The sequence below is a fragment of the Anastrepha ludens genome, chromosome 3 (genome assembly GCF_028408465.1).
Source record: "Anastrepha ludens isolate Willacy chromosome 3, idAnaLude1.1, whole genome shotgun sequence".
NCBI lineage: Eukaryota > Metazoa > Arthropoda > Insecta > Diptera > Tephritidae > Anastrepha > Anastrepha ludens.
The window spans coordinates 56949692-56963022 of record NC_071499.1 but is presented as its reverse complement, the minus strand read 5'-3'; the positions used below and the strand labels follow the sequence as shown (position 1 = coordinate 56963022).

At 35.4% G+C, this 13331-nt stretch overlaps 2 protein-coding genes across 2 annotated transcripts in view; both read right to left on the bottom strand.

Annotated features, from left to right (window-relative positions):
• Positions 1–764: 764 nt before the first annotated feature.
• Positions 765–7572, bottom strand: LOC128858018 (tyrosine-protein phosphatase 10D-like). The gene is made up of 2 exons (XM_054093937.1): positions 6603–7572; positions 765–2085 (listed from the first exon to the last, which is right to left on the bottom strand). The coding sequence occupies exons 1-2, from the start codon at positions 7570–7572 to the stop codon at positions 2054–2056; spliced, it is 1002 nt and encodes a 333-aa protein (XP_053949912.1). The 3' UTR covers positions 765–2053.
• The window catches only part of LOC128857516 (tyrosine-protein phosphatase 10D), a 43482-nt gene continuing 37707 nt past the window's right edge, over positions 7557–13331 (bottom strand). The window contains exon 13 of the mRNA XM_054093267.1: positions 7557–7868. Within this exon, the coding sequence (XP_053949242.1) occupies positions 7642–7868 (227 nt within the window). The 3' untranslated portion in view covers positions 7557–7641. The remainder of the gene's footprint in view (positions 7869–13331) is intronic.

The window sequence follows — 13331 nt, the reverse complement described above, 5'->3', positions numbered from 1 at the left end:
ATTAAAGAAAACAGAAAATAAAGAGGCAAAAAAATATTTCTTTTTAAATGAAAAGAAAACAGACAAAAAATGTATTTTTTATTAAAAGAGAACAGAAAATAAAGGAGTAAAAAAATATTTTTTTTAACTAAAAGAAAACAGAAAATAAAGGAGTAAAAAAATACTTTTTTTAACTAAAAGAAAACAGAAAATAAAGGAACAAAAAAATATGTTTTTAATTCAAATAAAAAAGAATAAAAAAAATTGTTTTTTTTTATTAAGATAAAACAGAAAAAAAAAAATATTTTTTTTAATGAAAAGAAAACAGAAATTAAAAAAAGGATACAATTTTTTTTAAATTAAAACAGAAATTAAAAGAGCAAAAAATTATTTTTTAAGAATGAAGTAAACAATAATAAAGAAGTAAACAAATATTTTTTTTTAATTAAAAGGAAACAGAAAATAAATGAGTAAATTTTTTTTTTAAATTAAAATAAAACAGAAAATAAAGAAAAAAATTTGTTTTTGTTTTACTAAGATAAAACAGAAAACAAAAACAAAAAAATATATGTTTTTTTAAATGAAAAGAAAACAGAAAATAAAAGAAGGAACTAATTTTTTTGTTTTAATTGAAAGAAAGTAGAAAATAAAAGAGCAAAAATTTTGTTTCTTTAATTAAGAAAGCAGAAAATGAAAGGAAAAAAATAACAGAAAATACAAACCATTGCCGTAATATTTAATATAGCCAATAAGAAAATCAATTAATAATTAAATATGTTTTTGGAAATGTTTCTATTTTATTTCGAATTGTTTAGGCTTAAAAAAATAATCTTTCAACTATTTTACACTCTACACATTATTTAAAAATATTAAACATTTGCTTGATAAAAAAATAGTTACATAATTTTACAGTTAGTAGCAACATAAAATAATAAAAGTAACTTGTTCCTGGCTTTTTAAATTTATATAAACGTTCTCCTTCTCCTCCTTCTTTGCTTGATTCATTCTTTACAAATACAATTACAAACTTTCAATTGCACATTACAAAAACAATATTATATTTGTTTATATGTATATTATAAAATATTACAACACTTTCATACAATACGTACAGACGTGATAAGATTTGCTACATAGACATTTGTATGTATGTATGTGATAGTCTATGTACTGTATATGTATGGATATTTATGTATTAGCCATATATGTACATATGTATATGTATGTGTAAATTGGCTTTCTTAACATTAACTCAGCACTGCGGGAGTACAGTCATGGATAAATAATAAAATTACAAAAAAACAAATACGCAATTATCACCGTTCACTATTTTATGAATTCAGTTAAAGAGAACGAAATACTTTGGATTGCAAAAAATAGATTCCTATATGTAGTGGGTGGTGCAGGCATTCTATATAATGCGTAAAAACGTAATACTTGCTGCAAAAAACAAAAAAAAAAACTGTGTGTTGCTGCTGCTGCTATTGCTATTGATCCACAATTACTTAAACGTAGTTTAGTTAGTTAATTACAGACTTAATTATTTATAAAATGTAGGTATAGCATTGTTTTTGTATTATCATCATTTGATGTAAAAAAGTTTACATTGGCTTAATTTGCACATTCACTAATTCTTATTTTCGTTTTATTAAGTGTTTCTAAGTATAAATATTTTCTTTTGTTTTTAAATATTTGTTCGTTTGTTGGCGAGATTCTTTTCGTTTGCTGCCTTAACGCCGCTCTCGACATGCTGCTATCCACTATTTGCATATTTCCCATAGTAAGCAGTACTTTTTTGTTGTTCTTCTTTTATTTGCTATGTTTATGTATTTTTAATCCTTGTATTTTACTGTTTTTATTTAATAATTTTCATACACTTTGAGTTTAGCGGAGTCGCATGCATCTGCTCTGCTGCAAACAACGGTTCGTGTGGTCCGTTAGTTAAAACTTTTTTTCTTAGTGCATTCGCTTATTGATCAATTTAGTTCGCAAACGTCTGATCGCCTACTTATTTGCATTTGTTCAGCTTTAAATATACATACATAGTATTTAATTTGACTGTAGTTAGTGCTTTTTACATTCCCGACTCCGCGATGCCTTCATCATCTGTAAAGTGGAGTAGAGTAAAAGGAGAAGAAAAATGTAAAAAAATATTCTTTATAAATATGTGAAGCAATGAATATTTAATATACAGTTCAGGTAGTTACTCATGCGGGGAATTTTAATAGCCATGCAATTAGTATGGGAATTAGAAAATAAATAATTTTCACAGTTAACAACTTTTGCCAATTGAAGGATAAACCAAATACTACTACTACTATAACTATAACGATTTATGTCTATTGTGCAGCACTATAACTAAGATATAAAAAGCAGAAATAATGCTCAGGCAGGCATTTGTATCTGGTGTAAATAAAATATTCGTATTGATCAACGAAAATTGTCTTTTTTTCAGCATTTTGCTTTACGATGCTTGTGCTGAGTTCGAAGATTAAAAATCGTATGCAACAAAAAATCTTAAATCTTACAATCAATTCCGATCATGGAATTCCGTAAAGGTGAATTCACTAATTTCTACAGTTTGTCTACTAACCTTGAACCGTTTCAGGTACTAGAGCATATCAACTTGGTTAGGGTCTAGATGCTATTGCTTCTAACACTTATAATCTTAATATTTTTAATAGCTTATAGCTTTATTTATGTTCCAAGTTAATTTTATATATTGTAAATAAATAAGTAAACCATTTTGCTGTGAATCAAACAGCTCAGTTACGAGTATGCACCCAGAAAAAAAGCCCACTGATAAAGAGCCGAAGGCAAATTCTCAAATTCACAGTTTGCGATGTTTGAATTTTACCGAATTAGAGCTGGTTTTTTCCTATTTTGTACGTTTTTCCTATTTTGTGCGTATAATCAATTTTGGATTTGGGATCCATCTTTTAAAGATAGTTGAAATGCTCATTACAGTTTCACTAGAACGTACAACGCAACTACAATTAAATTTAACCCGTCATGAAATCAGGTTGTTAGGCAACATTTAATCAACAGTAATTATTGATTAATGTATGTTAGTAGGTCACAGTGAAGCGCTGATTAAATCCAGATATCACTTTTTGGTATCACCTTAACTAGAGGCTCATGGCCTAGAGGCTTCGCGAGGTACCTTTTATAATTCGTGAATCAATGCAGACACAAGTAAACTCAGGAGATTTGTTTCCTACTTCGGACCATACAAATATACAGATAATTTTGCTTTTGAATAACTTTTTTACTAAAAAAAAAACAAAATTATTTTGAGTTATGGAGATTTTTATTTTGACCTTTACGGGCTCCATCGCTTGTCTGTTTGTATACTGCAGCTGTTTAGTTCACAAAAGTCAAATACGATTGATGTGCGATGTCATTTTCGAAAATTATAAAACTTCCGATGGGGTGATTAATTTTGCGCCATCGTGTACACGTTCATATAATCTTATTAAGAGCCAATACTTGCAAAGAGGTGAGTAGATACATATTTATCTATCGAATGATGACCCAACAAAATTAATTTCTTTTCTATGACCAAAAAAATGAGACCTATTTTTTATAAATTTTTTTATTTAAGGGGTTACATATGTCCAGAATTAAAAAAATCGATTTTTTTTCTATATTTTTTCTATCTTAAGAATATACTGTGAAATTTTCATGCGGAAATTTCCAATATTATAGCTTCTATAGCCCATTAACTAGGTAGAGTGCGGTCCGCGCGCTACCTCAAACTTTAAACTCGTTTTTCTCGAAAGTACTTTTTCCGGCACGGTCTGCATGATAACTCATACAGTTTTTAATATTTCTCGGTGTAGTTTTTTTAAATATTTGAAAGTGTTTTCTCCAAGATTTGATTTTTGATATTTTTATTAAAAAATTTTATAAACATAATTAAAGTGTGACATTTATGATGCATACTTTTATTTAAAATGTCGTAAATTGCAAAATTTTTCGAAATTCAAAAATCCGGCTCTACAGACTATAACTACAACTTTATTTAGCAAGAATTTTTTTACTTCTTACATATCCATCAACATTTCAAGAAGAAATGATGCAGACCGTGGAGCATCATTTTTTCATTGCACTTTGGGCCACGTGTTTTTTTATATAATAGGTCTATTTATAAGTTCGTGCGGTTTTACAACAGATGGCGTAACTTGATTATTATTCCATCGATCCACATTTCCAAACATTCATTGGAGAGCTACTGTCGTAAGGCACAAACGTCAGTATAAGTTTTTTATTTGAAGCGTAAACAACAATATTTTTACCACACTTGAAAATGTCGAATTTCGTGCCAAATAATGTGTTTTTGCGGGGAATTCTTCTTCATTATTTTAATATGAAGAAAAAAGCAGCCGAAAGTCATCGTATCTTGGTGGAAGTTTATGGTGAGCATGCTCTATCTGAGCGAACGTGCCAGAAGTGGTTTGCACGCTTTAAAAGTGGTGATTTTGGCTTGGAAGACGAAGAACGCGAGGGTGCGCCGCCAAAGTTCATGGATACCGAATTGGAGGAATTGCTCGATCAAGATCCGGCTCAAACGCAAGAAGAGGTTGCAAAAACTTTGGGAGTTGATCAATCAACCATTTCCAAACGTTTAAAAGCCATGGGAATGATCCGAAAGGTAGGCCATTGGGTGCCGTATGAATTGAAGCCAAGAGACGTTGAACGCCGTTTTATGGCATGCGAACAACTGCTTCAACGGCACAAAAGAAAGGGTTTTTTGCATCGAATTGTGACTGGCGATGAAAAGTGGGTCCATTACGACAATCCAAAACGTCGGGCAACGTATGGATACCCTGGCCATGCTTCAACATCGACGTCGGCGCAGAATATTCATGGCCTGAAGGTTATGCTGTGTATCTGGTGGGACCAGCTGGGTGTTGTGTATTATGAGCTACTGAAACCGAATGAAACGATTACGGGGGATGTCTACCGACGACAATTGATGCGTTTGAGCCGAGCACTGCGAGAAAAACGGCCGCAATACGCCGATAGACACGACAAAGTTATTTTGCAACATGACAATGCTCGGCCACATGTTGCACAAGTGGTCAAAACATACTTAGAAACGCTCAAATGGGATGTCCTACCCCACCCGCCGTATAGTCCAGACCTTGCGCCATCCGATTACTATCTCTTCCGATCGATGCAACATGGCCTGGCTGACCAGCACTTCCGTAATTACGATGAAGTCAAAAAATGGATCGATTCGTGGATTGCGGCAAAACCGACCGAATTTTTCACAAAGGGAATCCGTGAATTGCCAGAAAGATGGGAAAAAGTAGTAGTAAGCGATGGACAATATTTTGAATATTAAATTTGTAACCATTTTACGTCAATAAAGTTTCAAATTTCGAAAAAAAACCGCACGAACTTATTCATAGTCCTATTACTAATTTTTGTAAAGAAAAACTAAAATGAATTTTGTTATAAAGTTTAAGTACCAATAAACAATGATACGTTTTTTTATATTTATTTCTATTGTTATCCCTTCTAAAAACAGTTTTTCTGTACCACCAAAGCTTTGAAAATGATCGGTAAATTCCGTGTAAGATGGAAGAGTTTTGTCGAGGCCCTATGCTCCCGAGAAGAGTGAACAAGGAAAAAAATGGTTTGACAGCTTAACATGGCAAACTGTGTTGAGTAAGGTTTGGCAAGTCATCAGAAATCGTTTAACGCCAGAGCAACGCTTTCAAATAGTGGAAATGTACTTAAAAATTGCCGTTACGGTGAATAGCGAGTTCAATCGAGCCATACTGACAGAATTTTTGTTTCTTAAAATTAATCAGCTAAACATCGACGACATTTGGTTCCAACAACACGGCGCTCCTTGCCATACAGCGCACTTAACAATCGGTTTATTGCAATATTCATGCCAACTTTGAATGGCTTCACGGCCAAATTTATAGGAAAAGGTAGTCAAAAATTGTACTGATCGAATGGATTCTGTAACTTGCGGCCACGGCGGTCATATGCCGGATATTATATTGCCATAAAATTATCTATTAGATTATCCAATAAGAAAAAAAAATCATTCCAACAATATTTTTGTTTTGTATTATCAAACCCGCAAGGGAGCAGAGGTCGAGGTCGACCAAAAAACACTTGGAGCAGGCCCATGTTGCGCGAACTAGCAGATGCCGACATCTCATGGGACGGTGCAAAAACAACAGTACAGAACCGTGTGCGATGGAAGAGTCTTGTGGATTCCGTATGCTCCCGAGAGAAAAAAAAAAATATTTTTCTCCTTGTTCACTCCTCTCGGGAGCATAGCATAGGGCCTCGATAAGACTCTTCAATCTTACACGGTTCTGTGCTGTTGTTTTTGCACCGTCCCATGAGATGTCGGCATCTGCTAGCTCGCGCAACATCGACCTAAGCTCTTAAAAAAACACCCTCTACATAAATTAAACGGAGTTGAAAAAAAAATTAAAACTTATATTTTACAAATCTTAAAATCTAAACTACTTAACTACCGTATATACGAGTATGCCATACAATATAACAACAAGAGTAACAACATAACGCATCACACAAACTTTAGTAAACAAGCACAATTTTAACGTATTGTATAGAAATATTCTACAAACCCATAAACGGATTGGCGTATATGATGCCACCGTTCTCACCAATACCACCATTGCCAACACCATTTAAAGCGGCCTTGCCCTTAACAACTGTTTTACATAGTTTCGTATAGTTATCGCCTTCACCAACCAGAGTCGCTATTTCGTCTTCGTCATTGCGCGTATTGCAACTGCTGCCCAATAACTGATCATAACAGCTAACATCTGTGCTGATCACATCCGCCTCAATGTCATCGTCGTCCTTTTCCAAACTATTGCGATTACTACCCGCCAGCGAGCTATGCATTGCATGCGAATCCTCATAGCTACCACCGCCACTATCATCATTGGCATTATGCGCCACATCAATATGTGTACCATAAACATCGTCGAAGAGGCCATCGTCCTCGGCCTCCTCCTCATCCTCATCGACATCGATCGAGCGCCGCCGAAATACATCATCATCGATGTCGCCGTCATTACCTGAACCGGAGCCACCGCTACCAGAGCCGGAAACTGAAATAGAACCACCACCACCACCACCAGCAGTGCCATTGGCCACAATCATTATATCTTCCTCGGCGAAACTGAGGCGTACATTGCCGCCACCGGCACTGCCACTACCGGCGCTGCCATTGCCAATGATAACGGCGCTACCGTTACTAATGCTGCCCACTATGCTGCCGCGTGGTCCGCTGACAACACTATTACCGCCACTGCTATTGCCGGCATTACTATTGCTATTGCTGTTGCCATTGTTATTGACCAGAATAACCTCATGACTGAGGCTATTTTTAATATCACAGGATGATGCGCTGAATGTGATTAGCTGTGACTTTCGTCGGTGCTGCAGCGTGTGGTGGCCATTCATCGAATTATTGCCACCGTTTGAATTGTGATGGTTTCCTCCTGCTCCCACGCCGAAGGTATTGGTTGTGTGGACCACATTGCCGCCGATGCTGATTACATCGATGGCACCCTCCTTGCAGATCATCGAACTGGGTTTGTTATCCACCAGAACGATAACCACTGAGTTATTGTTATCGTTCTGGCTAACCGAATGTCATCTGTCCGCAGAAATGGTTTCGGGATACACATGTGCGGCTGTGCTGAACGATGAGGCCATCGAAGCACCATGCGCTGCGCCACCAAATCCAGTCAATGGCTGCTGATCATCGTAAATAATGGCTGCGTTCTCATTATCTATTTCTTCAGCCTCCTCCGGTTGCAGTTCGTGTGCTTCAATAGTAGCAATCACTTCACCATTCTCGTCCAGCTGTTGTTGTTGTTCTGTAGTGACGCCATTGCCAACGATGTGTGGGATTAATTGAAAACAATTGTGCGTGGCGATATTGCACGTGAATGAGTGTGTATGTTTGTATTTAGATGTGAATTTATGGGTGGGTGGAAAGGGTGATAAGCGTTTGGTTTGCGTTCCGCATTTCGTAGTTGTGGAAAAGAAGAAATTTTCGTATTTATTTGTTAGTTACAGGTTATAACCCGACACCTTCTTAGCTTCTTGAAAGTTATCCAAAATATAATATAAATGTAAATATGTGAAGCAAGAAATAATTTAGTTAAACCATTTGTTAGTGAATAACAACAAAAAAAAAAAAATGGCATAAAATGTAAAAGCGTAATTTTTCATGTTGGGGCTACAAAAAATTTCAGTCGTCTTGAATTAATACTCGCTGTAAAAGTTTTTTTTTATTTATAAAAATGAGAAACAACAATATAATTGTTATTGTACAGCAAAAAAGGAGCACTGGCTGCCAGGGCCTTCGGCTGTAAAAGTTAAAGTTTTTTATGTATTCTTCCTTGGTATAGGATGCAATAAATTGGAGTTATCTTACATTCATTAATCTAAAGAATTTTTGTAATATACACCTTCAATCTGTCTGATAAGGCCCAATAGGAAATCTTGTTCTAGAAAGTGGGAACGACTAAGAACAAGACAATCGCAAAATATGCTTCAACGTTTCGAGGTTAGCGTAACGCAAAACAAAACCAAAACAAATAAAAAACACTAGACCAAAATTTTAAGTACCAACTTTTTTGGGACACTGGACACTGAAAGCTAATGATATAAACCAGCTATTGCGATTTGAAAGATCCATAATGAGAAAAATCTACGGTCCTATTCTGCTTGAAAATGGCACGTATCGCATCTGTTATAACAACGACCTTGAAAACCTTATTGATGGTGAAAATGTAATACATTTTATTAAAGCGCAGCGGAATAGATGGAATGCCGAACGAAGAATCCAAAAAAGGGTGTTTACTTTGCGTCCAATTGGAGGAAGAAAGAGAGGCCGACCAAGAAGGGGATGGCCTGATGACGTAGAAGCAGACTTAAAAGCGATGAACATTCGTAATTGGAGAAATGAGGCAAGAGAGAGACTGAATTGTAGGAGGTTTGTTGATGAAGCTGTGGACCATAGACGTGAAGCTAAGAGAGAGAGAATTTTTGTTGAGGTCTTTTTTAAATACTCTACTTTAGTGGCAATCATAACTGAGTACATGATGATTTTTTTTAAATATTTGCGTTGTACTATATTATTTCGAGTTAGAATTTTTTCGTTAGTTTTTCCTTTAAATATTGCTAGTTCTTTAGTCAAAACCATACAAATCAAACTTTGAAACTTCATACAAATTAAAAAAAAATCAACCATTTTCATCTAAATTTTGAATTTTTTAATCTGAGTTTTTTAAAAAAAATTACTGCGTAAAAGATGGTTCACAAAATTTTAATAAAATAAGTCCAAGTTTTAAGCGGCTAAAAATCGCGTTGAGCTACACACAGAAAAAAAGGACTTTTTTCACCCATTTCAATGAAGGTTGAAGAAAATAATTATATAATAATGATTAAAATGAAACCCGAGGTGCCCAACTTTTCAAATCCTTTTTTTGTCTTGTTCGAGGAGCCTTTTTAAAAGGTTATATCCATAAATCGATAAAAAATAAAATTTTAGAAAGCTACCTGGAAGCTCAAGTCGTTAGCTATAATAGAAATACAATATGTTAAATTCATGTCCAAAGTTGAAAAAGGTTTGGCCAGACTTGGGTGCCTAAGGGAGGGTTCAAAAAATTGTTTGGTGATGGCTCTTTGCTGGATTTGATGGATGTGGTCTAGCGCATTTGCTTCCACAAGAAATTAAATTTTATATAAAATAAAGTGCAAAAAGTTGTCGAAAAAAACGTATTAGAATTATTAAACTTGCATTTATTGCTTTTTTTACAGGGTGGGCCAAATAAGACGTACTAATGTTAAGCACAAATAACTTTTTTATTTTTTGACATATTTATTTTTCTCTTTTTGTAGGTTATAATTGAATTGTTGGAAATTTATTATGGAACCCTACAGTACAACACAACGAGTTAAAATTATCGAGTTTTTCTATTCTTACACAATTAGCCACACAAATTGATTTTTTAAATAATGTTTTGATGTCGGATGAAGTGCATTTCCATTTAAATGGTTATGCCAACAAACAAAACTGTAGATTGTGGTGCTCTGAAAATCCAAGGGCAACACACCAACATCAGTTGCACCCATCTAAATGTATTGTTTGGTGCGATGTTATGGGCACTAAAGTTATCGGTCCATATTTCTTCGAAAATGAGGATGAAACGCCGGAATGGATTTCCGGGGCTTCTTACAGAACATTGATTGAAAATTTTTTGCGGCCAATGGCGGAGCAGTATCCTAATTTGTGGTTTCAACAAGATGGAGCAACTGCGCGTACTGCTAGGCAGTAGTCTTTAGTCATTAGTAGGTCTTATTTGGCCCACCCTGTATTAATAAATCTTATACACTCAAACGCTAAATTAATAATGAATGGCGAAATATCTGACGAATTTGAAATGAAAACCGGCGTGAGGCAAGGTGACTCACTATCAACGCTTTCATTTAATTTAACACTGCATTCAGCAATAAGCGAAATAGCTCAAGGTGGCACAATATTTAAAAAATGGACACAAATATGCGCATACCCTGACGACATTGTAATTCTTGCGAGAAATAGGGAGGCTCTTCAGAACGTTTTCATGCGCTTAGTGCTACAAGACCAGCGGGCCTCAAGATAAATGAAGAAGAGATGAAGTACATGACACGATCGTTTCATGATAGTCACACCAGAATCGGAAGTTATGTTTTTGAGTTCATGCAAGAGCCGCCGTAGCCGAATGGGTTGGAGCGTGATTACCATTCGGAATTCACAGAGAGAAGGTTGGTTCGAATCTCGGTGAAACCAAAATTAATAAAAACATTTTTCTAATAGCGGTCGCCCCTCGGCAGGCAATGGCAAACCTCCGAGTGTATTTCTGCCATGAAAAAGCTCCTCATAAAAATATCTGCCGTTCGGAGTCGGCTTGAAACTGTAGGTCCCTCCATTTGTGGAACAACATCAAGACGCACGCCAAAAATAGGAGGAGGAGCACCCAAAAAGGGTGTACGCGCCAATTATATATATATACGAGTTTAAATACTTAGGCGTAATACTCAGCATAAATAAGGATCCGTACTTATCAATACAAGAGCGCATTCAGGCAGCTAACAGAGCATATTTTGGCCATATCAAATTTATGAAGTCTTCATTGATATCAAAGGAACAAAAGCTCCAGATGTACAAAACTATAATAAGACCGGTTCTCACCTACGGCTGTGGAACATAAGTCCTTAAAGTTAATGACGTGAATTTACTGATGCGATTTGAAAGAAACATTCTTAGAAGAAGACGGTACATGCCGTATACGGCGTATTGCGTATTGTAGAGGAGGCAATGGTCCTCCCCGGACTGTAATGTCAAGATGATGACTTATTTTATTAAAATTTCAAGAGCCATGTTACTACGTACCCCAAAAATTTTCTAAAAATTCAAATTAAAAACATCAAAATTGAGGTGTAAATTTCTTAGATTTTCTCAATTTTGTGTAAAATTTGAAAACTTGATGCACAACTGTGAGCATGAAAATAGCAGTACCTTTAATAAATTATTTTGAATTATTGTCATTTATGAAGTCCTTTATTTTTTTCCTATAAATCATACAAAAGAAAGTTTCATTGCCAAATAAAGGGTTTTCTAATAAGAGGTGTTATTCCCGTAAAATATCAATGGTTTCATTGTTTGTGTGGCACGTAGCGCCGTCTTGTTGAAAATAAACGTTGTTCAGATCGATCCATCTAATTCTTGTCATAAAAAATTGTTTTTCATCTCTCGATAGCGCAATCCATTCATATAACTGTTGCTTTCTACCTTCTAGTAAGGTCCAATGACTCCGGCGGACCCAGATCTGACTAATTTTGCTTGTTGACGAAGCCACCGAGGAGGAAATGGGCCTCATCACTCACGATGATTTTTCGATGGAATTCCGGATCACTTTCATGCATTTCAACGACCCAATTAGCAAAGATACGACGTTGTTGATGACGTTTGTGGAATGCCTAATTCCAAAGAACGACGAGGAATGCACAAACCTGGGGTTTCTTCAACACTTTCTGCTACAACAGCACTTTCAGCTTCACATCACTTATCCCAACAGCTCGATTTTTTTTCACCAATTTCTGTATTGCGGTCTGACAAGGTGCTTTAGGGTGACCCAAAAATGTTCGAGTTTTACGACTGTTTTTGCCAAATTTTCACCATTTCTGTAGTGAATTTTAAACGTTTATCGTTCCATTTTTATTAATGGCGTAGTTCCTACTTGTCAAATATCAAAAAATGACAGCTTCAAAAGTGACATCAACCGAAATAGCAGACTATTCAAAATAACACCTGTTATTGGAAAACAATTTATCTACAAAAGCTTAAGGGATTTCAGATGTGTAGAGTTTATCTGAATAAATCTGACAACTACGTAAATAACTGTGCTTTATCGGTGTCGCTATGTTTTAAAGTGAAACATTGAAATAGCAGTGCCTTCAGGTTTTTTAAGGTCACACAAGGAATATAAATAAAATTTTGCACAGATTTAGACGAAAGTACGTTTTTTATTATTACATATATTTTTAATTTGATGAGTATCATGCATATATTTCTTACGTTTCGACTATAGTGGATCGAGCGGAACACTGCACCACAGAACAGCGAAAGCAGATTCTGAAATTGAGCGCAGATAGAAGATCTTAAACAGAAACACAAAATATTCTTTCATGTTCAGCAAAAATTATTTCAAATGCAATCAAATTTGTGGAAAAGCCGGAAAGAAGAGGAGGAAAATAAAAAGGTTCTCCGCATGACTTTCGCAGAATTGTTAGAGAATCCCATGAAGTCAGCCATACAAATTAAAAAAGAGTTGAACATAACGCAGGCCCCACACACAAAATTGATGGCTTGTCGGACACAATATTTATGTGGAAATAATGCAGAATATTGTGTTTCCGTATTGCAGAGAGAAAATGCCAATAAAACGGGTCTACCTGTAGCATAATTATTCTAAACACACGAGTCGGAAGGACAAGGATTGGTTTCGCGCAAATAAAATTGAGGCTATGGAATTGTCTCATTCTCCCGGCCTCAGTGCTATAAAAATCTGTACGGGGACTTAAAAAGAGCTGCACACAATGCCAAATCGAATGACAGTTAACAACTCGCGGAAATTATTAAAGCTGTGTGGCAGAAGATTTCGCGGCAGCGATGAGAGCAATTGGTGTACTCAATGTCTCGCCGTTGCGCTGCCGTAATTCAAAAATTGGGGAATTCAACTTAATATCAGTTACAACTCTGTGTCTGCAAACTTTGTAAATGTAGTTTG